We start from the raw sequence: 24,670 nt of genomic DNA, 5'->3' as shown, positions 1-24,670 counted from the left end.
GCAGACAGGGAAGGAATTCGGAATGTGGGAAAGTGTGGAGCTGGACCAATGGTTCAGGGATGAGGGAATGGGTGTTGTGTCTTAAGATGAGGGTCCAGGGTATAGGCCCAGTAAGTGGCTGGACGTGGGGTTTGGAAGCCTGGGGGAGATGTGCGTGGGTGCGTGTGACAATAAACTCTCATTATCTGAGTTTAAACTAGAAAATCAGCAGATGCTGAGGTTGAATGCAGTACCCAAAAGTGCTGGGATACTGTATGACCTGCTGAATTTCTCCAGCACCTCTGTGTGTTGATGTTGAGATTTTTTTGGGGTGGCCAGGTGGTGGTGGTGAGTGTGGAGATGATCTGTGAAGCTGTGACAAAAGCTGCAGAATTTCGACATGCAGCCCGTGCTGCCTTTAAATATACCAATTAACCTACAGTCCCTGTATGTTTTTGAAGGGTGAGAGGATCTAGGACCACACAGGGGAAACCCACAGAGACAGAGGGAGAACATACAAATTCCTTGCAGGCCGCGCCAGATTTGATCTCAGATTTGCTACAATAGTGTTCTTCTGACCACTAGAAGCTCTGAGATTTCATGAGGAACTTAGATGACTTGCTTCTCTCGGGCCTGCAGGACCTTTAAACTTGAAAAATGGCGGCGCTGCCACTGGTAGGATCCGTGGGGAGCGAGGAGCAGAGATACAGTGCTCTCACGGGGACAAGCTGCCCAGTCAACTGCCATCAGCTCCGCGGGGTCTGCGACCAAGGTGGCAGTGCCTCTGATCGGCAGCAGCCACAAGGGGTTGTAGACTCCTAGGGAATGGAGGACTGGCGCACGGCACCAGAAAATGGGAAGGCCATCCCCTGTCTGAGAAGGAGAAGCAGAGAGATGACCCATGGGGACGGTGACCACGGCGGCAGACCAGTAAGGGGGCTCTGCGGCTGAAATACCAATGCATACAACGGGCTGCTAGCGTCTCGAGGCGATGAGCCCGTGGAAGCTGTGGACTGCTGGACACTGCTGTCGAGAGACTCACGCCAGGCTGCAGATTGGAAACTGGCTCAAAATGGCTGAAGGGACACCAGTTATCGGAACCGGGATGCGAGGGGATGCCAAAGGCACTGAAGGGTTCCTGACCATGTCGGAAGTTCAGATCTGGAGCTCGGGTTGCCAGTGGTTTGGTCTGAACTCTGGGTGGCTGTGGGAGTGCTGGAGGTGAATCTACAGACACTCAGTAACTTTCTCTGACTGTAAGAGACGCTTCAGGCAATTTCTGCGGATGGCGAATCTGTCTGCCTTACAGCAGGCAAAACCAATTTCGTGTAATATGACAATGTTTTATTACATGACAATAATTTGAATCTTGAACCTCTTGGCCTGTTTCCAGCAATTAGGCCCAACATTCCACATAACCCTGCCTGCATTTTGCAATTATTCTCCTCCCACCAATTTCTCCCCCTTTGTTCCCCTGACAATAACCAAATTTTCCAGAGTTCTGCAGGATTGTAAATCAAAAATACTTTTCAAAGTATTTTGCAATTAATGAAAATAAATTTCCTGGCAGACAGGCTCTTTAATCAACTGCCCCAAGATGCAAAGGAGAGCGAACCCCCTGGTTATTCTAATTAGTTGCTCCAATGGCTAGTTTAAAAATTTAAAAATGAATTGGTTTAATTCCAGCTTTAAATATTCCTAAAAAGAGTATTATGAAATGAGCATTCTCACATTCTGAACATTTGTCGTTTGGATTATGGGCATGTATACAAAAAAAACTTTAGTTGTGCATTCTATCCAGGAATCACAAAACGTCACCAACCTCTGATGCCATTTTAGATTCAAAGGTTCACAGAAAACGTGGCAAAAAGCAAATCTTATACTCAGGTTATAAGATTTGTGTTCCTCTAACTTTTCTTTGTTCCCTCTAGAATCCAGCATCTGCATTTGTGCGTTTCTTTTGAAAGATTATTCATGATAGTAGTCAAATAGAGTGTTTCGCATTTCAGTATGCCAGGCCAATCAGATTGATTTGGATTTTCAAGTACATAAATATTGATGATTTATTCTAATGAGCCACATATATGGAAGGTATTTATGTACTAATTTTATACAAATAAAGACCATCCTTATAATCTGCTAATATTTATCATGCCTTGTAACATTATAGAGTTGACTCATGAAAGAAAAGAAATTCCTGCAATTAATAAAACGACACGGTTATCTTAAAGGTCATGGATGTTAACGGTTGGCAGATGATTGACCATCAGGACATCAGGAGGGTGCAACCTTACTGGGACCCCAACCAAATGAGCATCAACAAGACTGAGACTAGAGGGTCCCAGCCTCCACTATACTACTGGACAGCCCCAGTGACATACTTGGGTAATAAGGTAAAAGGATGTTTTTTTTTCATTTCCTTTATTTTGAAATTGAAATTTTAAAAACATTGAGAAGCTATGAGATGATGAGCAATGAGCTGTCATTTACATAATAAGAAAAATAATTGATTGACAATTTTGGAGACCATTTTAGGCTGGAAATGGCCATTTATAAAAAGACCTTATTAAGCCTTGTCATCCAAATAAATTTGCTTCACCTGTAAAAATATCGAACATCATTCATCATATGGAAAATTAGGAAGTTATCCACTTGGGTAGAAAAAAAGCAGAATATTTGCTAAATGATGAGAGATTGAAAATCTGTTTTCAGAGTATCTTGTTTACCCTTATACGCAGAAGTTAACGCACGAGGTCAACCAACAATTGGGAAGGCAAATCTTGGCCTTCGTTGCTAGATTTGTGTGCAGCACCAGGGTTTCAATGAACTTGTAAAAGGCCCCAGTGAGCCCTTTACTGCATCCCCTACATTATTGTGCATAGATCTTACTGTGACGGAGGGCGCGCAGTCAAGATTCACAGATTAATTCCTCTGTGGAAAGAATTGGCAAAGTGGAGAAAAATGAGAGGTGGCCTCAGTGAAACTTGACGAGGAAGGTACTGGTTAATATTTCCCCCTGGAGGTCAAACCTGGAACCAGGGATTACAGTCTCAAAATTGGCCATTTGGGATTGAGGTGAGAGGAAATTTGTTCACCTAGAATGTCGTGGCTCGTGGAATTCCCTACTCGGGAGAAGCAGAAGCTGATTCACTGAATATGTAGAGAGAGATAGTTTTTTGAATTATATGTGCATTAAATTATTGGGTTGGTCGTGGAAAAAGAAGCTGAGGAAACAGACTAGCCGCGCTAATTGAATGTGGAGAAACATGGAAGTCTGTAGATGCTGTGATTGTAGTAAAAACACACAGAAATGCTGGAGGAACTCGGCCAGTCTTGCAGCTCCCTTAGGAGGTAAAGTTCCCATTATCCAGCACGAACAGGGATCATGAATGCCAGAATTTTCCGGTTGACTCCGACTCACTCTTCCAAAGCCAAACCAAGGCACCTTCATTAAGAATACAGTTTAAAAGACAAACGAGTGCAAAATGTAAAGTAATTTGAAAAAGAGTCATTATTGTTTTCTTTAATTATGTAAAGTTCACTTTGATCAGATAATTAAATTTGAACCCCAGTAGCGTTACACTAACCAAGCAGCTGACATAATTAAACCCCATTAATTTTAAACATGTATTTTTTACCTACTGTATATTGGATAATCCTCAAAATTTAAAAATGTTACCTCAAAAGCAAGTAATCTTATAAAAAGGGTCTGAAATCTGAACCTTGACAGCGAAGTCTCAACACTGCTGATATCTTTCCCTTCCCCCTCCATATCCTATCCCCATCATGCCAGCTCCAATTCTAGTGTCTTGATCAGGCCCTAGGTGCACTCTACCATCTTCCTTGTATTGACGCTCTGTCACCCTTCCACACAAGTGTCCTGGTCAGGCCCTCAGCGTACCTTCCTTGCGCTGACAACCCAACTTGCCTCCACATATGTGTCCTGGCCAGGGCCTCACAGAACCTTCCTTGCGCTGACAACCCAACTTGCCTCCATGTAAGTGCCAACAGTGAAAAGAATGCGTGCACAATGAGGGGTATTACTAGTTCATCAGGGGAAACCTGAGAGTGTCCAACGAAGTCTCAGCGATCCCCTGCAGGGTCCATCCACCCATTCTTATTTATGCAAATTTATTTATTTGTTTTTTTTTGCTAGTTGTTTGAGTTTCCAGTTGATTAAATTCCAGATAATGGGAATTCTACTGCAGTTATTTGAGGATGAAGGCCTCAGGCCTGAAATATCAGTATCTTTACCTCATGTAGACTCCGCAAGACCGGCTGAGTTCCTCCAGCATTTCTGTATGTTTTTAATTGAATGGGATAGCAGCCACCAAGGACCTACTCCTGCTTGTGTTTACTATACTGAATGACCTAAGACAGGGTTGTACAAGTTATGGAGAGGGAGATATGGGGGAAGAGTGTTGGTAGAAATTTAAATGAATTCCAATGCATGGAGCAGGATGCAGAAACAAAGACTGAAAGGACAAATATACGAATATTTTTCACTGTAACTGCATCATTAGTATATTTGAAGGGGGTCATTTAGAATAATGGGACATAAAGCACCCTTTACATCCCTCAAGGTTGGTCCACTATTTAATTAGATCGGAGCCAGCTTGTATTATAACTTAATTTCCAAACCGTGGCACCACACTTTTATCAACAAAATCCATCACCCGTAATTTTTATTCTCATATTTGACTTACAAGTTAACTTTTGTGTGAGTGATCCAGACTTTATAGTAATACTGTGTATAGTGCAAAAACTGACCCTTCATCCCACCTTGTTCACGCTGGCCAAGTTGCCTCTCTGAGCTAGTTCCATTTGGACCATATCCCTCTCAATCTTTCCTATCATGTACCAGTTATGATATCTTTTAAAAGTTGTAATTATACCCACCTCTACTACTTGTGACCCTCTCTGTGAAAACATTGCCCCTTGGGTCTCTTTTAAGTTCCCCCCCCCTTCCCCCCGTCTCATCTGAAACACCTCCTGTGGTTTTAGACCCCCGTATGTTAGAGAAAAGACTATTCATCTGATCTATGTTAGGTCATAATTTATTATACCTCTTACAAGGGCACGCCTCAGCTTCCTACACTCCAGAGAGAAAAGCCCCAGTCTATCCAGTCTCTCCTTATAACTCAAACCCTAAGTTTGAGTTATAAGAATTGACTGATAATAGTCTAGCAATTTATTTTGTTCTCTTTCCAGCTCGTACCCTTCTTTGTGTTAAAACCAACACCACCCAGCACATGCTCTGTTCTCTCCACAAGATGCCACAAGACGCGCAAAACCAGGTTCAGGAACACCTGCTACCCCTTCACCACCAGACTCCCCAAAGACAAACTCAATCAGGGACTTCTTTAAGGACTCTTACTTGTGCACGTCATTGATTTTCTTTTTGTTTTCTCTATATTAACAGTCAGTTTGTTTACATTCATTATTTGTTTACAGTTCTTTGTTTTCATGTTTTATTCTGTGCACAGCGTTTTTTTTGCACTTTAATGGTAATTCTGCCATGCCTGCAGGATAAAGGAATCTCGGGGTTGTATGTGATGTCATGTATGTACTCTGACAATAAATCTGAAAAAAGTCCCACTTCATTGCTGAGGGATAAGGTCAAAAGAGAGGGTTTCTCAACATTAGTGAGATTTGATTTAAAAAATAGTTTAGCGGATTCTGTCAGACTTCCAAATCTGGCTCTGGTTTCTTTTTAGCAAATAATCTATTTCCTTAATTTATGATGGTGAATTCCATTCAAATGTGCTGTTCATTGTTCCGATATTCTCTGGGATTTTCTAAGCCCTGGAAGGCTCTTGTTAATGCACATCTTTTTCTTTCCAGCTGACTGCATATGGAGGATACTTGAACTTTACTCTGGTGAATGATTTTCCAATAGAAGGTGTTGGCAATGAGCTGACTTCCAACGTTAATGTAATTATTGAGGTAAGGACCTCAAGCAATTGTCAAACTGTGATGCTGGAAGTATGTACACTCACTAAGAATCATGGGAGTTTATGGTGACAGAAGACGTGTATCCTTGAAGCCTTTTCGAATCAGAGTCATACAAAATGGGCCCCTTTGGTCCAACTAGGTTGCCAGTTTTCAATTTAAATTTACAATTTAAATTTTAAATTACTTTATTTTAATTCTTAAATTTATACATGCAGCATGAGCCCATGCCACCCAAATACCCCAATTAACACATAACCCCCATAATATTTTGAAGAGTGGGAGGAAACTGCAACACCCGGAGGAAACCCACGCAGACACGGGGAGAACATACAAATTCCTTACAGACAGCATCGAATTCGAACTCCATTTGCTGGCGCTGTAATAGAGTTTTGCTAACTGCTACACTAACCGTAAATCCTCCATAAATCTTCGTCCGCGAAGCCAAGCCAAAGAAGACACTAACCGTGCCATCCAGCTGGTTTGGCTAGTCTCATTTGCCTACATTTGGCCCATATGAAGAATAAGAGTGGATCTTGTAGGAACATAAAAAATTATGAAAGGAAGTAGATAAGTTGTTTCCAAGACGAGAACGAGGGGGCATTGTCTTCAGATTCAGTGTATTAAAATTAGGACAGAGGTGAAGAGGGACGTCCTTTCCCAGAGGCTGCTGAATCTGCGGAATTAATTCACTGCCCAATGAAATAGTGGAGATGACCTCAGTAAATATATTTAATACAAGGTTGGATAGATTGCTACATAGTAAAGGAAATATGGGGAAAAGGCAGGGAAGATGAGCCTATCGTCAGATCAGCCAGGATCACATTGAATGTTGGATCAGATTTGACCACTTGTGCCCACACCTCCTCCCTTACCATGGTCCAGGGCCCCAAACAGTCCTTTCAAATGAGTCAATACTTCATTTGTGTATCCACAGGACTGATTTACTGCATCTGGTGCTCCATCTGTGGCTGTCTCTACATTGGAGATTCTGGGCTCGGATTGGGAGATCGCTTCACTGGGCACCTTTGTTCCGTCCGCACCAGTGACAGAGATCTCCCAGGAGTCAACCATTTCAGTTCTGTGTCACACTCCCATACTCGCATGTTTGTCCATGCTTTATGTATTATCCCACCAAGACCACCCACAAATTGGAGGAACAACGCCTGATTTATCGTCTGGGCCCTCTCCAGCCAGATGCCATCGACATTGACTTTGCTGAATTCTGCTAACATGCTCTCCTCCACCTACCCCCCCCGCCCCTCCCCACACCAGGTGCTGGATACAAATTAGTTGCCTACATCTTGCTAATACCTTGATGAAGGGCTCAAGCCTGAAACCAGTTTATGTAGTTTTACGTTTGCTATATAAAGGACATTGCTCGACTTGCTGAGTTTCTCCAGCTTGGTGTGATTACTTCAACCACCGTGTCTATAGATTTTCATGTTTGGACAGGCCAGGTGGCCTACTCCAATTTTTCTTATGTTCTTGTATCTTTCTAAGCCATTCTGATCGATATTTCTGTCCAAATGCCTTTTGAACACTGTAACTGTTCCCACTGTCCTCTGGCTGTTCATTCCAGTTATGGACTACCCTTTGAGTGAGAAAGTTGCCCCTCAGGTCCTTCTTAGCACTCTCCCCTCTCACCTTTAACCCATGCTCTCTAATTCTTGAACCTTCCATCCTGGTAAAAAGACTGACCATTCACTTCATACATGGCCCAGGTGATTTTATCTCAGTTTCCACATCCGGGTATGCAACCTTGCAAGTTCTGCCATTTCAAGTTCACATCCAAACGATCCACTTTCAAAGAGATTGTTGCATGAACGTAGAGAGTAACTCCTCCATACACTTGTCCATGAAGATTTTGCTTCGTGTACACTTTTGGGTGTATATGGATTTTGGGCTGCTGATCATGAACATCACCTAAAAGTTCTCATATCATGTAATTTTTTTAGATATAACCTATTTTTGTGATTTTCTGTCATATTTTAAGTCTACCAGGATATTATCCACAAAGCAAGCTGTTTTGGACAGTCCAAGCATGCCTGAGCATGCACTCAGTGCAGGTGCTACACACATGTTGTCTTAGGCCTGGGGAAGCTTAGTCAGGACAGATATAGACAGGCAATAAAAGCAGTTCACATCTACAGATGCATGATATTGATTATAGATTGAACACACATTGATGAACATGTTCTTTAGGCAACAACTGCGATATTTTCTGTTACATTTGTAGCGAGTCTACTCTAACAGATCTTTGTTAATATTAGTCCTTATTTTAATTTTGAAACTATATTTTATCTAGATATAGTTAATTTTGGGTGGTCAGGGAAACAAAGACAACACGTTAGCATTTCAGCGGACACACATCCAGCTTCTTTGCAGCTGGTCGCTGGCTTCAGTTTCATCAATCACATTTGCATTTTAAACACCATTGACCACAGAAGCCAGTTTGAAAGACTGAATGGCTGCCGATTGCAGTTGAGCCGAGAGATGAAAGGATTTATGATGAGATACCGAAAACAGTAAGTGTTATCTCAAAAGCACCCATGTAAAGGCATCGCCACTTTATGGCGATGTGGGCAGACATCACGGAGGCATAAGTAGACTGAGATGCTTTTAGCACCTAAGTGAAGAAGACATTATGAACTTCAAGGACAGATGATGTCATGTAACCATGTGACATGAGAAATTTGCCAGAAATATATTATTGAAATGAGAGACAAAAGTGGTCATTTTAAGGGAACTCATTGTCCTGTTGAGACAGGATTAATCACAGCAATATTTCCTTCAGAAGAAGAAAAAGCTGCCTATGTGTAACTCCTAATAAAAGGGCAAGACAGAAAAGTGGATTTCAAAAGGGATACCACTTTCTGGCTGCTCTTTTGAAACTAAACGAGTGCAGCCTCATTGTGGAAGAAAACTGAAGACAGAAAACTTGACCTCCTGCAGAAGACAGGACTTGTATTATCCTATTCACAGGAGATACAACATAAGTGGCTTTTAAATAAATAAGACCACTTCTCATTTGTGCCCAGAAAATGGCAGCTCCTGTTTGAAGAATATATGAAAGGCAGCTCATAAAGAGAATCGTGGGTTGAAAGAGATCTGAGGATAGGATTAAAAATGCTTTATAATTATTTCTGAACTGAAAATTTAAGACCTTCAAGCAAGACCATAATGTTGCTGGAGTTTTAAAATGGACGTTTCAGAGTTTGGGCTTTAATACACAAAAATTTACATATGCACATAGTGGGGCTTTAAATTGAGAGTTTGAGTTAGAGATAAGTAATAAATGTCATAATTATTATAGTTCAATAAAAATCTATTATTTGAATTTTCCATTGACTTGTAAATTTTTGCCATTGCTGTTCCTTTCTTCGTGGTAACAAGAAGAAGTCCCTAACAAAATTGAGAGGGTTGTTAGTTTGTAATAATACGCTTAAGGCTAAAATCAATAAAAGTTCATTTAATGTTTCTCCAACCTCCTACTTGATACAGCAAATCTGAAATTATCTTTGTGTTCAAGTTTGAAGTTTTCTATCATAATCCCCAATTCTTTTTCAGGAAGCAAACCTTTTGAAAAAGTTGTTGACGAGTGTTAGCGGCCTAAATTAAGGCAAAGCAAGGGGAAGTATCCTCAGAGGATGCAGGCACGAAAAAAAAATGGTTGTGGTCTCTGGAAGTCGATCATCTCTGCTCCAGAATGTTGTGGGAGGAACATCTATGTCAATGGAGTTCAAACTGTCCCCAAACTCACATTCCACCTTAAGCAATCCCTATGCCTTAAGTCCTCTGTGATTAGTAAGGGATTGCTTAAGGTGGGATGTGAGTGGGAAGGGAAGGTTGAGAATCATTGCTCTAGACCCAATTGTTACTGAAATATTTTGCTTGGGAAAAATTGTCATTGGCCCATTTCCTTTGGAGTTATGAAACCGGGCACATAACGAGTCAATGAGGAACAATTAAAACAGTGGTTTTCAAACCTTTATCTTTCCACTCAAATACCACCTTAAGCAATCCCTTACTATACCGATGGCATAGGGATTGCTTAAGGTGAAATGTGAGTTTAGAGGGGAAGTTTGAAAGTCACTGATCTACGTGGTCCAATCATCTTTGTCAAAGACTTCCATCCATCTTTAAGTCGGAAATGATGAGTGTAGAATGTTCATTTCTACATGCAACACACCCATGCTGTTTAAATGTAAATTTAGGCATACAGCACAGTCACAGGCCATTTCAGCCCATGAGTTTGTGCTGCCCTTATTTACACCCAATTAACCTAAACCCCCCATATGTTTCAAACAGTGGGAGAAAACCAGAGTCCCCAGCGAAAACCCACGCAGACACAGAGAGAATGTACAAACTCCTTACAGAGAGTGCAGGATTCGAACCTGAGTCCCGATCAATGGCGGTCGGTGTAAAGGCATTGCACTAACCACTATGCCAACTGTGCCTCTTACCATGAGTTGATTCAGGGCAAAGACGTGTCAGCTAACATTGGCAAATAATTATCAGCAATGTGAATATCTGCAAAAGAGTTCAACAATACACCACGTTCATTCAACAGCATTAATGTCAATGAGATCCCACCTCAACATCTTGGAGGTGTGGGGAATCACCATTGACCATAATAACCATTCAGTGTCTGGATATTCACAGTAACTGACTCAGCTCCTAACTCCCCAACAACTATTGCCCATGAACCAGGAATCTGATAGAATATTCTCCACTTGCCCGGATGTGTGGAGCACTAACACTTGTGAAGCTCAGCACCTTCAAGTGGATCACATTAGTGATTCCCTCCATCACTAATGCACAGTGACTGCATTATGTGTCATAGACAAACTCCATTGCAGTTACTGGCCCGGGCAGCCTCGATTCACAAGATCCACAAATGCGGTTGCCAAGGACGAGGGCAGCATGGAAACGCCAACGAGTTCCGGCAGTATGGTTAGCGGTTAGTGCAATGCTCTTATAGTGCTAAGACCAGGGTTCGAATCCAGCACAGCCTGTAAGAAGTTTGTACGATTTCCCCCCCATGTCCATGTGGGCTGCCTCCGGGCGCTCCAGTCTCCTCCCATCATTCAAAATGCACCGGAGTTGCAGGTGAATAGAGTGCAATTGGGCAGCACTGACTCGTGGGCTGGAAGGCCCTGTTACGATGCTGTATTTCTAAATTTAAAAAGTTATATCAATGGTCCAAAGATGAATTGAAAATCTATTGTTTCCTTAGCTTCACTAGTTACTCTCAGCTGAACAGTGGGAGTATTTCATCAGATTGCTCTGTTTCCAGAAGGTGACCACTAACTTGTCAAGCACAATTAGGCATGAGCAATAAAGAAGGAAATTGAACACCATTGATGTATCAGTTTTGATCTCCATAGTAATTAATGTACAGAAATATATTAAAAGTGAACTGTTATGATTCATTGAATTAATGATTTACACTAAAGACCTTCTTAATCCTTGAACACTCCCATGTGGTGAATCTCATTAAAAACCTTTGTGTTGATGCCAAATACCATTAGTGCTCTTTAGTAAACATCGCCTTACCACCAAATACTTGCATCAAACTTAAAGACACAAAAACTTACTAAAAGCCAAAGTTAGGAAAGTACAAGAAACAGCAATCAGTTACAAGGCCGTAATGTAATCTCTGGGATTAATTGCTTGCATTGAGTTTATTTCCTATTGTGATTTATTGGATTTAGCCCTTTCATTAGATTACATGGAGCATGTTGGTTAAATGAGAATAATTACAGGAGAAGAATCTTATCAAGAGCTACCAACACTGTCATTAACTAGGAAAGCAATTTTGTCTGCAGACAAGATGAGATTATTTTCATTATATTGTCTTGGCTGTATTCCAACAGGACAAAGGCAGTCCCATCATTCTGAGACATTACCCTTGCAAACTTTGGAAGACTGCGGCAAAAGTGGAGCTTTGCCCCACCGACTAGTCAAACAACAGCGCAGCATGGCTACACCCGCAGAACTACAACCTCTCAATAAATCCCCCAGACTCATCTCCATTCTGGGGCATGCCCTGTCACACTAGCAGGAGTTTACAACGCGGTGACGTACATTTGGGAGAGGGTGGGCCTGGGTTCCTCGGCATTGATTCTGCACCTTGAAGTTTTGAGGCACAAGAAACAACCCGGACCAAGAATTAACACCTACAATCCTCCCTCAGCTAATGAGGCAGTACTCTTAGAAGAAGCACTGAGTAAACAAGTGGCACCTGGTGGGGACGTCAAGCAGGCTGAGTCTTGATGCGAATCAAAAAGTAGCAGATGATAGAAATCTGAAATAAAATTAGAGGTGCTGGATCATCCCACTCCACGGATGCTGGCCTGAGTACTTCCAGCATTTTGTTTTAAATCTCACAGTGCATAGTTCCCAGTCTGTTTTGAGAGATCAAACAGCACTTGACCCGTCACTCCAATCTACTTGCAAATATTAAATTTAAATCCGTGCCACTCAATTATGCCCAAATTAACCTACAACCCCGTACGTTTTGAAGGTTGGGGGAAAACTGGAGCACCTGGGGAAAACCCACACAGACACATGGAGAACATACGAGCTTCTTACGGACAGCGTCGGATTTGAACCCGGGTTCCTGGTGTTGTAATAGCACTGCACTATATGACAGTAGTGATAGGAAAGACCACACCAGCATCCTTCTGATTAAGATAAATGTCTTCAGACAGAGAACATTTATGTCTGTGTCTGTTTAAGTGACCCACCATGTGCCCTGGTAATGCATGGGTGGGCAAAAATCATAGGCGTGGGTCATGACAGGATAGCACTGTGTCGGGCTTTTCTGTGCTTGGTGCACCAGGCACACTAAGGGAAAATTATAAACTTGGTGTGGCTTGTGAGCTAATTCCCACATTTTTTCTTTACATTTGATTTCTCATTGAAATTAAACTGCATCTCCAACAATAACGTTGCACTACACAATTCAATTTATTTATATATTGTGTAATTATTCATTTAATCTAATCTTTGTTCTGAATAAACTTCCAATTCTACAGAGCCCTGAAGCTGACAATGTTATGTTTTGGTTACTCAGGGCAACGGTCGAGCACTCAGGACAGGGCCTGGTGGCTTGTTACCCCAGCCTTACGATAAACAATCGCTTGCACTTCAGTTACTGCCTGAGAACTTTGTTGACCTCAACACAAATAATGGAATAGACCGAGATCGACTATTGACCGTTCTAGCAAATGTAACACGTCTGCAGGTCTGGGCCAAGTACAACGTCATCAGAGAAGTCCAGTACAGGTGAGCGTCGGCATCCAACGATAAATGTGTCAAAAGTCATTTGAGAGTTATTCGCACTTTCGAGGATTGCCCTCTGATGTATTTTGTTGGAGGGAGAGCTGCTCGCCCCCTCCCAGTGTGCATTTGCAGCACTCTTGATGTTCCACAGTAAGAATATATGACCAGCAGAAATTAAAGATTTAAAATCTGGGGTGCACCTTGTGGAGTTCAAATTGAGAATGGCCTTAATAAACCAACTAGTTTTTTTTCTCTGATATTAGGGGCATGTTAAAAAAGTGATGTGATCTGAAACAGTAATAAATCTGAAGCTGCAATGTTTTACAGCAACTAAATGGAGTGAGGAACAAAGTGGGCTGAATTTATTTGGCACCGACATGATGGGCAGAATGGCCTTCTATAATACATTTTCAATAAGGTGTGATGCAATGGATAAGAAGTGTACTAACTCAGATTAGACTGTTTTACGATTTACTTAATAGAAAACTACCAGCAAACCTTATTCCATGAATATTTTAACTGCTTTTTTTCCCCCCCTGTATACTAATAACTTGCCTGGACACAGATTACTTAAAAAATAATTTCAGCATTTTGAATTTTGTCATTTTTTTTAAACCCAAGTGTGTTCTGTTGAAATAGTGGTTCAATCAATACCAAAATCGGAGAAAAATCTTTTCAGAGGTTATTTATTACTGAGTAAACTGTTACTGTTCTGGGGAAGTGTGAACTTCAGATCAGTTTTCTAAAACAGTGACAACTTTATTTCAGACTGTCAAGGCTGACTCCAGTATAATATGCTGGTTGCAGTAGTTAACCAGAACTCCAGAGGTCAAGGGTTCAAATCCCACTGTGAAGGGTTGTGAAACTCAGTTCAATTAAATAAAGTTTGACAGTTATACTATTCTAGGAAATGGTTATGGCTGCTGTTCTGTTATTGGCTTTAAAAAAAATCTAACTACAGGTACAGTAAAACCTCTGGTATCTGGAATTGAAACATCCGGCAGCCTCAAACAACCCGCAAAAAAATCGGGGAAATAATTTAAAAAAAATAAATAAGAATTAAATAATAGGTAAAAACAAGTAAATTTAAAATTGTAAAAGTAAATGCTCTCTGAAGTAACATATAGACATTTGGTGAAGATGGGAACATATTTTCAGCCAGTGGAGTGCTCTGCTCGTAGCAGCTATTTGAATAAAAGTTGTGTGAAAAAGCAATGATGTTTTGCCCGGGATGAAGAGCTGGCTGATGCCATTCGCCGTTGGGATGACTCTCTTAAAATGACTCTTTATCCCTGCTGAGTAAGAGTCACCCCTGATCAGAGGCTTTATCTGTAAATTTGGGGTGGGGGTGTGGCGGGCGGGGTTACTTATCTATTATGTTATTGCTTATCTTCTGGGTGGCTCCGTGGAGGGGGAGGAACCTGCAGATGCAGTGACAGTTAAATATTTTCAAAGAATGTGACTAAAAATAAAGTGAAAAGCTTTAAGGATTTTTTTTCATGGAAGTGAAGTTTGTTCAGTGTAAGATCAGTATAATCTTTTGAACTGTCTTATTCTTAATGCAGGTGTATTAGGCATTGTAAGAGTGAGTCTCGAAAATACATTATCTGGCACCTACCAATCCCCATAGGTGCTGAATACCAGGGGTTGTACTTTGGTAAAACTCACGGTTAACTGATCTGATTTCCGCAAGATGCATACAGATGCTCATCGTGCGTCCCCCTCACGCTGTTTGAAGTGGTTTAATTGTGCGAATTGTGCACGTCTTTGTAATTTCAGGTTGAGTTCTGTCACCTTGGATGTAGCAAACCCAAATGCCATCGACATTCTTCCTGCAGTGGATGTTGAACACTGTGAATGTCCTCTGGGCTACTCTGGCATTTCCTGTGAGGTAACGCTGAAAACTCATCCTTTAATTACTGGTATATCTTTAAAATCAAAGCTCTCACCATGGGGGAGAGGGAATCAGATGAGCAGCTGCCATTATACTTTTTAACATTTATTGTTTGTCTTTACCCCCTCCATAAATCTTCGTCCGCGAAGCCAAGCCAAAGAAGAAAGAGACATGCAGCATGGTGACAGACCCTTCCAGCTCGTGCTGCCCAAATACCCCAATTACCTACAATCCCCATATGTTTTGAAGTCCGGGATGAAACTGGAACACTCGGAGGAAACCCATGCAGTCATGGGGGGAACATGCAAACTCTCGGGTTGTTGGCGCTGTAATAGCATGGTGTTAACCGTTTCTGATAGCTTTTCAACTTGCACAAATTTCAGAATCCCTGACCCCGGTCTTCAGTTGTCCAGCGATGCCCTCCCTTCCCCAGTAGACAGCTAAACTAATAAAATGGTAGACAGGGTTCGGTATTTTCTGTTTTTATCCTGTACTCTTCAAGGTTTCCTTTCTCCCATTTACTGATGTTTGATGTTGAGGGAAACTGTCTCTAACTCTGGAGTTTCTGCCTGAGAATACAATATCCTCCAGTTCAAATTTTTGAAAAGGAATTATATAAATACTGCAAAAGTAAAAGATTAGAGGGTGATGGGAAAAGGTCAAAGGGGTGATAGAGATTGGAGAACCGAAGGGCTCACACAGATTTGATGGGATGAATAGCCTCATCTATGCTATTTCATGCAAGAACTCGATGATTCATTTGGCTTTCTGTGCCACCTACGTTGAACCACGTGATATCCAAATAGTACCCAGATGAAAATTCATTCACACCATGCTCCTCACTTTGAGATTCTAATCCTAGCCTTGAACTTGTTTGCCTTTGTTATTATAGCAAAGGGCTTTCACAGTTTGTTTCTTTTACGTTTTATAAATTACAAGCAGATGTTAAGCTTCATTAGTTTGTTCAGATTTGATACATCCCACCTACATATTTTAATTCTGTCATGCTTGTATCTGTGCTCACTGATTGCATCCTGGTACACTATTTGCATAATTCCAGTGAGCTGGATTTTGCTGAAAATTGAACTCACAGACAGGATTATTGACGTGTAAATTGGCCGCCAGGTTTCGGTGGGGAACTGATGCTTGCAAAATGCAACTCGTGAAAGTTGTGTCATGTAACACTGCACTTTACTACACCCTCCAGAACCAACCCCCCCCCCCCCACCCCCCAGGATTTTCACGGAACTGCTGATCTTAAATTCAGAACATCGTGCAAACTTCCCTCCCCTCCATCTATATGGCCCGCTGCCGAGAAAAGGCAATCCCTTACACACTTCCTTCTCCCAAGAGGGTGAAAGCACATACCAACAGCCTTAAAGACAGTTTCTTCTCGGCAGGCATCAGGTTCCTGATTGAATCTCGTAACAGTGCTCTCGTGCTGCCCTTGTCAGGGCTATTGTAATTCTCTGTAAATTCTGCTCTTTACACGACTGTATGAATGTTAGAGATGTCTTGTTAGCCTGCTCGTAGACAAACCCTTCTGATGGGACTAATTTATTTTGTGACAAGTTTAAACTTGTTTATACAATACATTTGATAAGCCTCCTCCTTGCTATCTTGCACTTTTCCTGAACTGGACAAGATTTCAGTAATTATACCTGGTATGGTGCCAATGGCAGTTTTTTTTTCTGTCAACCAGTGTAATATTGCCTAATTATTTGTAAAATATCATTTGTTTTTTTATTAGCTATTAATTTGGATAGTGGAACTTCTAAGACATGTCAGCTGCACTCTGCTGTGTGGTTCTATGCACTCATTTATTGTTTCCAACAGTCTTGCATCCCAGGCTTTTATCACGTTGATGGAATATTATTTGGCGGCATCTGTCAGCAGTGTGAGTGTAATGGCCATGCTACAGAATGTGACACTAATGGCACTTGCTTGGTAAGTTCTTGGTAATGAAAATTATCTTAAGTACGATCAGCCAGATGCCAGCTGAATCTTAAAACCAGATTTTTTTTTGTATTTTCACATTTATTTTCAATATATAATTACAACAACATTGTCCCTGTTTTTTTGTTGCATTGTTCACGCATGTGGTTCAATTTGTAAAGGACTGAACTTTAGATTTAGAATCGAACTCTGCGTCTTAGGAATTTGTTGCCAGAGACGGTTGTGGAGGCCAAGTCATTTGGGTATAATTAAAGCAGAGGTTGACAGGTTCTTGATTAGTCAGGGTGTCTGTCAAAGGTTGTCAGGAGAATGTTGAGAGGAAAAATACATCAGCCATGATCCAAATTGAGGGATTGAATGGTCTAACTCTGCTCCTACATCTTATACTAGAGGTTGCCCCTAACATTTTGGTTTAATTTAGCTTTCTCTATGAATTGCAGTGTCTGGAACTTCCATCCCCTTACCAACACTAGCGTTGGGACTTACCTGCATTATTCTCCAAATATTCCAGTTTCCCACACAGAGAAGGCCCTAAGTAGTAGCATCCTTCAAGAGGCCATCTTGTCTTGTTGCGGCATTGATGAAGCTCAGTGAGGCAGGGCAAATTTCCACAGGCTTCACTGGTCTCAGGCTGGGAATGCTTCTCACTGAGTAAGCTGGTGCAGGAACCATATAACCATATAACCATTTACGGAGCGGAAACACAGTAGCCTCCATTCTATGGGAGCGAGCTGCAGCGAGGAAAGGAAATGGAAGGATCTCTCTTCATTGAATTAGAGGTGTGTGCCTGTGTGTGTTAGAAAAGCAAAGAAAATTCAGTAATTTTATTTTTTAACTTTTTAAAAAAAGTTTAACCAGCCCCTTGTTTTATTAAATGAACGTCATTGATGTTTACAAGCATTCTCAAATGTTTCCAGTTGATGAGCTTGTAGGCAGATCGTGACTAGGTCAAAGTCGTTCCATGATTGCATCAGTCTGCCTGTGGTGAGACAGCTCCTTGTTATCCCAAGGTGTCGTCTCCCTTTGAAAGATACACCCACAACAGCTTCCCTCTTTGTGTCAGCCTTGTCATGGCGTTGTGAGTTAAGGGGAAAAAGTTTAGAAGTAATATGAGGGGGATCTTCTTCACTCAGAGAGTGGTGGCTGTGTGGAATGAGCTTCTGGGAGAAGTAGTGGCGGCAGGTCCAAGGAAGGAGGTGCTCCTGAGCCATCTTCATGAACCACGTAAACATTATGGTGTAGGAGCCATAACCAGCACAGTCAGTGCAATGGATGATCAGACCCATTATTTAAAAAGTTATGAAGAGTTATTATGTTTGAATCCAAAGGAAGAAGACTATATAATCACCATCAGATGTTTTGTTTCCTCGCTCACTGTGTTTTTACTGAATTGCATCAATCCTTTCCAGGACTGCCGGCATAACACAACTGGACCAAACTGTGAGCAGTGCTCCTTGGGTTTATATGGTGAACCTAGCAGAGGTACTGCTGAAGATTGCAAACCTTGTGCCTGCCCATTGAGTCTTCCCTCAAACAAGTAAGTCTATTTTCTCTTTAAAGCAAGTGCACTTAAAATGTTTCTCCAGTGCTATGCACAACCTCTGGATGGCCTAAAGCGTCAACTTCTGTCGAACCACAAACTTCTATAGACTAGTTTAATTCAATATGGTGGATGTATCTTGTACTGGCTGGTTAGTTATGTTGTGAACAGCGAGACTTCACATATAACATTGTGGTAAGGACCCAAAAGCCGACAAAGAATTAAAAATAGGTTAGGACAGCAAGGATCAGTCCTCTGATCTTGGGATCTGTCATTGGACCTCAGCGAAAAGTAATCGAGAGGGGATGCCTCTAACAACGCAGTAGTAATGCAAGGTAGAGTCATCCAGCCAGGTCTTTGAGTTCCTAAAGTGGAACTTGAACTAGAACCTAAAGATACGAGGAAATTCATAATGATCATGGCAATAAATATGTCCATTTCTGAAAAGTAGCAGCTTTTTCATTTCACATCAGCAATTTACAGTTAACAATTTTATGAGGTAGCTGTAAAAGTTTCTGTTTAATGATTCGATGTACCATCTTAATAAGAATCCATTATCCTGAGATGAATAAGTATCCATTATCCTGCTTTCAGTGATTCACCACAGTGAAAAACACACCCGATTGAACACCGCAGGTCCTGGTGAAATTTTTCTGAATGAACGATTAGTTAGTTATATTGGTCAGTTGGACTAGGAGGGTGGGGATTTGTTCCGGCATGGACTAGTAGGGCCAAACTGGCCTGTTCTGTGCTGTATATGGTTATATGGTTATGGACAGAGACAGAATATGCTTTTCCTTTGGGGGAATGCAGCTCACACTCTCATCACCATATTGAACCTTCTGTATCACAAATGAAAAAAAACATAATGATGACGACTTCAACTGGGAAATGGGCACTTCTCCATTTTAGGTACTTGGTGTACACCAGAGAGGTACCAGCTTTCATCTGCTTCATCTACAGTGTGCCTGATATTAAACCTGCTAAGAGCACCCATGGATATGCTGTTTTATTTCCTGCTCTACTTGAAGTAGATGGGCAACTTAGTGCCGTACTAGGACGGTCCAAGGATGAGCTTCAGTTTTTTACACATTTTTATACATTACATTTTGAGATACAGCATGGTAACGGGCCATGTCAGCCATGAACCTCTTCTGCCCAAATACACCCACGTGGCCAATTAACTCACTAACCCGGAACGTCTTTGGAACGTGGGGGGGAACCGAATCGACCTGCCGGAGGTCATGGGGAGAATGTACAAACTCCTTGCAGGCAACGCCGGCTGAGAACCAAGGTCGCTGGTGCTAACATCTTCACTTACCGTGGCTCCCATTGATTTAAGAGAATTTAAACCCCTTTTACAAAGGAACCTTCTACCTAACACTTTACATCAGTTGACACTGGACACAAATCAAACTCCTCTCCAGAAGGTGAAAAGCTGTTTTACCATTCGGTTTCTCAGCAACTGTAATTTTTAATTACTTGAAACCATGTTGTGGATTTTCTGATGTTTTCATACCTGTAGCAAGTCTCAAGATGTTCTTTGTTTCTCTAGCTTCAGTCCCACTTGCTTCTTAAACGAAACAGGAGAACTCATCTGTGACCAATGCCGGCCAGGCTACACAGGATCCAGATGTGACAGGTAGGATAGGAATGGTGGCAAAGTGATTTTAAGGGGCATCAAAATCAGGACTGCCAGTTTGGAAAATAGCTTCTTCCCGCAGGCTGTGAGATTGATGAACACTATGCTGAGTAAACTGAGTAAATTATTCCAAAATATTTATATTATATCTCTATGTACATGAATGATTATTACATGCTGTGCATTGTGGTGTGTATGTGAGTGCTCTGTAGTCCGAAGAAACGCTGGTTGTAGATGTACAGTCAGACGATAATAAACTTGAACTTTAACTTGATGGGTTAATGAACCATTTGTAAAGAGATAAAGAAAGGGCAAGCAAGGGGCAAGTAAGTAGCAGATGGAGCATAATTTGGAACGTTATGACCTAATGCACTTTAGTAGGTGGGAAAAATGCAAAAAAAAACAGAAATGGATTGAATTTGGAGGGAATTACTGTAGTTACATTTGTAATCACTGCCATTTCTCACGTAAGTTCCACCGCATTCTGGAATTCCGCACATGTGTCTATGAATATGAAATTCTAGAATTTAACATTGGAGTCCAACAGAAAACAGGATGCAGAAGATTCCCAACCCTTACAGAAGGGAGTCTGCTGAATTGTGAGGCTGAAAGTTAATGTCAGGTGTGTTTGCTTTTTTCTTTGGAGGTCAATTTTACATTTTTTAGTTTTTTTTAACTTTTATTTAAAAAAATCTTTCAATTTTGAAACTTTTTTCCCATTTTTAAAAAAATTGTATGTTAGTTTTCATTAGAAGTTTGGAATATTTGTCCAAAAAAAAAATTTGTTCTCAAAGTTTTGGCATCCTTGACAGCTGGCCAAGATGGGAGGCGGGGCTGAACTGACTGCCAAAGTAGTTCCGGCAATTTTGTGAGGAGCTGGTTCAAGCTGAACCAGTGACTAGAATTTATGTGGAGTGATGTGGGGTCTTCATCCAGAGTCACTACCCAGCATCTTCACCGCAAAGAGTAAATACAGTCATTTTGTTTTGATTCAGCCTTGTTTTTAGTTGAAAGCTCTTTCTCCTTATTCCCATTTCAGATATATGACATCACATACAACCCTGAGATTCCTTTTTCCTGTGGGCGCGGCAGAATTACCACTAATTGGCAGTGCAAAAATCAACTATACACAGAATAAAACATGTAAACAAAGAACTGAATACAGATAATGAATGTAAACAAACTACTGTACAATACAAAGAGAACAAAAGAAAATCAATAAAGTGCACAAGTAAGAGACCTTAAATAGGTCTCTGATTGAGTTTGTCGTTGAGGAGTCTGATGGTGGAGGGGTAGCAGCTGTTTCTGAACTGGTGGTGCGCGTCTTGTGGCACCTAGACCTCTTGATGGCAGCAGCGAGAATTGAGCATGTGCTGGGTGGTGAGGGTCTTTGATGTTGTTTTTAAAACAACAAGCAATTTGTGTGTCTGTGCACAAAGGTTATCCTGGTTCACATGATACAGAAAATAAATGAGCAGAGGAAGCAAGCAAAGAGCAAACGAGATCACTAACGTTTATTATAATGAGCGGGAGTACGCAGAGATTATACAGTGGTTCACTGGGACCTCGTGCAGACTTGCTCTTTGTACCTGCAGAAGGAAATGCTTGACCTGAAATCAGTACTCTGCAGAATCACTGCACTGATTACAAGAATGAGGGTGTTAGCCTCTGAAGAAAGATTGAATAAGATTAACCTGTCGTCACTGAGGTTCATAAGAATGAAAGGCTTTCAAGGTTCTGAGAAGGATTATCAAAGTCGGTGTTTTCTCGTGCTGACAAATCTAATACCAAAGGGGAGAGTCTCAGGGTAAAAGTTTAGCCCTTTAGGACTGAGACGAAGAGACAGATAGTTGTGATGATTTTTTTTTGGAATTGTCTACCACAGAGGAGTTTGGATTTCCAGTTGCTGAGTCTGAAAGTTGTGATTGACAAATCTTTGCAAATGATGGAAAATGGAATGTGGGCATCAAGTGAGAAGGTGATGAAGTGGAGGATCAGTCGTGATTTTATTGGATGTATATCAGGTTTGGGAAGCAGTGTGGCCTATTTCTGCTTCTACTCCTTGAAGCCTGATGAAATGCTCCTTATTGTGACCTGTCCCACTGATCAGATGCATCTGGTAACAGAATTAGAAGTCGTTGAGGGGTAATTTTTGAATCTGCAGAGCAGCTACCCTCAATTTTTTTTTCGCCCTCCTCCTCTCCACCCCCACCCCCCCCACTCCATCGTTGCTATGGACACATTGGACTTGAAGCCTCCCGTTCAGCAAATGCCTTTTTGTAAAGACAGAATGACGTCTTCCATACTCTGAACAATTAAAATCATAACCTCTTCAAATGCAACCTGCACATTACCTTTTATTACGTGACCCCTCTCATTAGCTATGTGCTCTTGTACGTGTCTTATTTGTTAGATATATAGATATAACATTACACCACAGTACAGACCCTTCGGTCCACAATGGCCCTCCACCTCATAACCCTCCATTTTTCTTTCATCAATGCATTTGTCTAAGAGTCTCTTAAATGCCCCTATGGTTGCAGCCTCCATCATGACCCCTGGCAATGGGTTGTGGGCATTCCTAAACTTTCCATCATCCTGCATAAACATCCTCTTCCACGTGCCCAGCAGCTCTCCTTTGATTCTTGCATCACTGACCCACATTTTTCTTTCATCAATGCATTTGTCTAAGAGTCTCTTAAATGCCCCTATGATTGCAGCCTCCATCATGACCCCTGGCAATGGGTTGTGGGCATTCCTAAACTTTCCATCATCCTGCATAAACATCCTCTTCCACGTGCCCAGCAGCTCTCCTTTGATTCTTGCATCACTGACCCACATTTTTCTTTCATCAATGCATTTGTCTAAGAGTCTCTTAAATGCCTCTATGGTTGCAGCCTCCATCATGACCCCTGGCAATGGGTTGTGGGCATTCCTAAACTTTCCATCATCCTGCATAAACATCCTCTTCCACGTGCCCAGCAGCTCTCCTTTGATTCTTGCATCACTGACCCACACTAAAGATAATTTGCAGGCGCCAATTAACAGGGAGAATGTGCAAGCTCCACACAGACAGTGCCGAGATCAGGAATGAACCCAGATCTCAGGACCTTGTGCCAGGATAGACGTTCAGCCGTGCAGCCAATGGACCCTTTGAATAACACGTCCATCAAGAGGTGAGCTGTAGATTCCTTAGCCACCAGGAACTGGGGTCTTCCTGCTCACAAAACAAACTCTATCATTGCATCTTGGTACATGTACTTGAAGTGGCCACAATAGATTAGTATGTTATTGGGTAACAATTATTTACACACCAGGTCAAAAACAGCCCAGTGAAATCCCATTGTTCATGGGCAAAACATTAAAGCAAAGGGCCTTCCTTGCAACCAGTGCAGATTTGAAGTGATTATGAAACCTTTCTGAGCCAATTGCCTCACATGTGAATGTTTCATTAAATCTAAAAATGCCTTTATTTTGTAAATCAGCGTGTACGGGTGTGCAAATGAAAGCAATACTTTTAACCGGCATTTTCATGAATCTACTCACTACTTTACCGGACGGAAGAACCTTAGTCTGACCGTATGAGAAGATTAGACAAAAAGGTGCTGGAGAAACTCTGCAGATCATGCAGAATCTTTGGAAAGCAAAAGGTAGTCGGCATTTTGGGCCTGACTCCTTCTTCAATTGAACCAAAAATGAGACAGTTGGCCAAATAAGAAGATGGGGGAGGAGCACAGGCTAGCAGGAGTTAGGTAGATTCAGGGGCAAGAAGAAGCTGAGAAGTAACAGGGGAGGGAGCAGAGGGCTGAGAAAGATGCTCTCATAGGAGAAGGAAAGGAAGGGGGTGGACAGCTGGAGAAAAGGAGATGGAGGGATGAAGCAAAGAGAGAGACTGGGGAAGGGAGGATAATCGACATTGGAAGATGATATTGATGCCGTCTGGTTGGAGACTGCCAAGGCAGAATACAAGGTGCTCTCCCAATTTATGAATGGCCTCAATCTGGCTGTACATTAGGCCATGGATAGACTGGCAGAGCAAAGATGCTCAATAGAGTGATTCCCCCAGTCTGCATTCAGCCTCCCTGATGTAGAGGAGGAGGCAACATCAGGAGCACTGAATACAGTGAATGACCCCTACAGATTCATAGGTAAAGGATTGCTTCACTTGGAAGGACTGTTTGCTGAGGTTCTTCCTGTCCCAGGTGATGTGAAGGATAGGGCTGGCCCCATTGCTGTGCAATGTCCCAGTCAGCTAGACCAACCCTTTGACCACAAGGCCATCAGGCACTAGTCATCATGGAATGTCCTGTAGAAACTGTGAGATGAGAACTTGATGGACCTGGTGGGATGGTTCCATGAGCAGACTGTACAGGTCATCTGGTAGAATGCCTCATCGCCAGGGTTCACAAACAAGCAT

General features: G+C 41.8%; 1 protein-coding gene across 5 annotated transcripts in view; it reads left to right on the top strand.

Moving 5' to 3' along the window:
* Window positions 1-24,670, top strand: part of lama1 (laminin, alpha 1) — a 336,199-nt gene that overhangs the window by 142,782 nt on the left and 168,747 nt on the right. For all 5 annotated transcript variants that reach the window (XM_069922348.1, XM_069922349.1, XM_069922347.1 and 2 more), the window contains 7 exons: window positions 2,211-2,372; window positions 5,824-5,925; window positions 13,013-13,224; window positions 15,001-15,112; window positions 16,952-17,062; window positions 18,481-18,608; window positions 20,167-20,253. In XM_069922348.1, the coding sequence (XP_069778449.1) occupies window positions 2,211-2,372; window positions 5,824-5,925; window positions 13,013-13,224; window positions 15,001-15,112; window positions 16,952-17,062; window positions 18,481-18,608; window positions 20,167-20,253 (914 nt within the window). The remainder of the gene's footprint in view (window positions 1-2,210; window positions 2,373-5,823; window positions 5,926-13,012; window positions 13,225-15,000; window positions 15,113-16,951; window positions 17,063-18,480; window positions 18,609-20,166; window positions 20,254-24,670) is intronic.

Source organism: Narcine bancroftii, chromosome 2, assembly GCF_036971445.1.
Source record: "Narcine bancroftii isolate sNarBan1 chromosome 2, sNarBan1.hap1, whole genome shotgun sequence".
NCBI classification, from domain to species: domain Eukaryota; kingdom Metazoa; phylum Chordata; class Chondrichthyes; order Torpediniformes; family Narcinidae; genus Narcine; species Narcine bancroftii.
The sequence above is the reverse complement of the archived record's forward strand: the minus strand, read 5'-3'. Positions and strand labels throughout refer to the sequence as shown.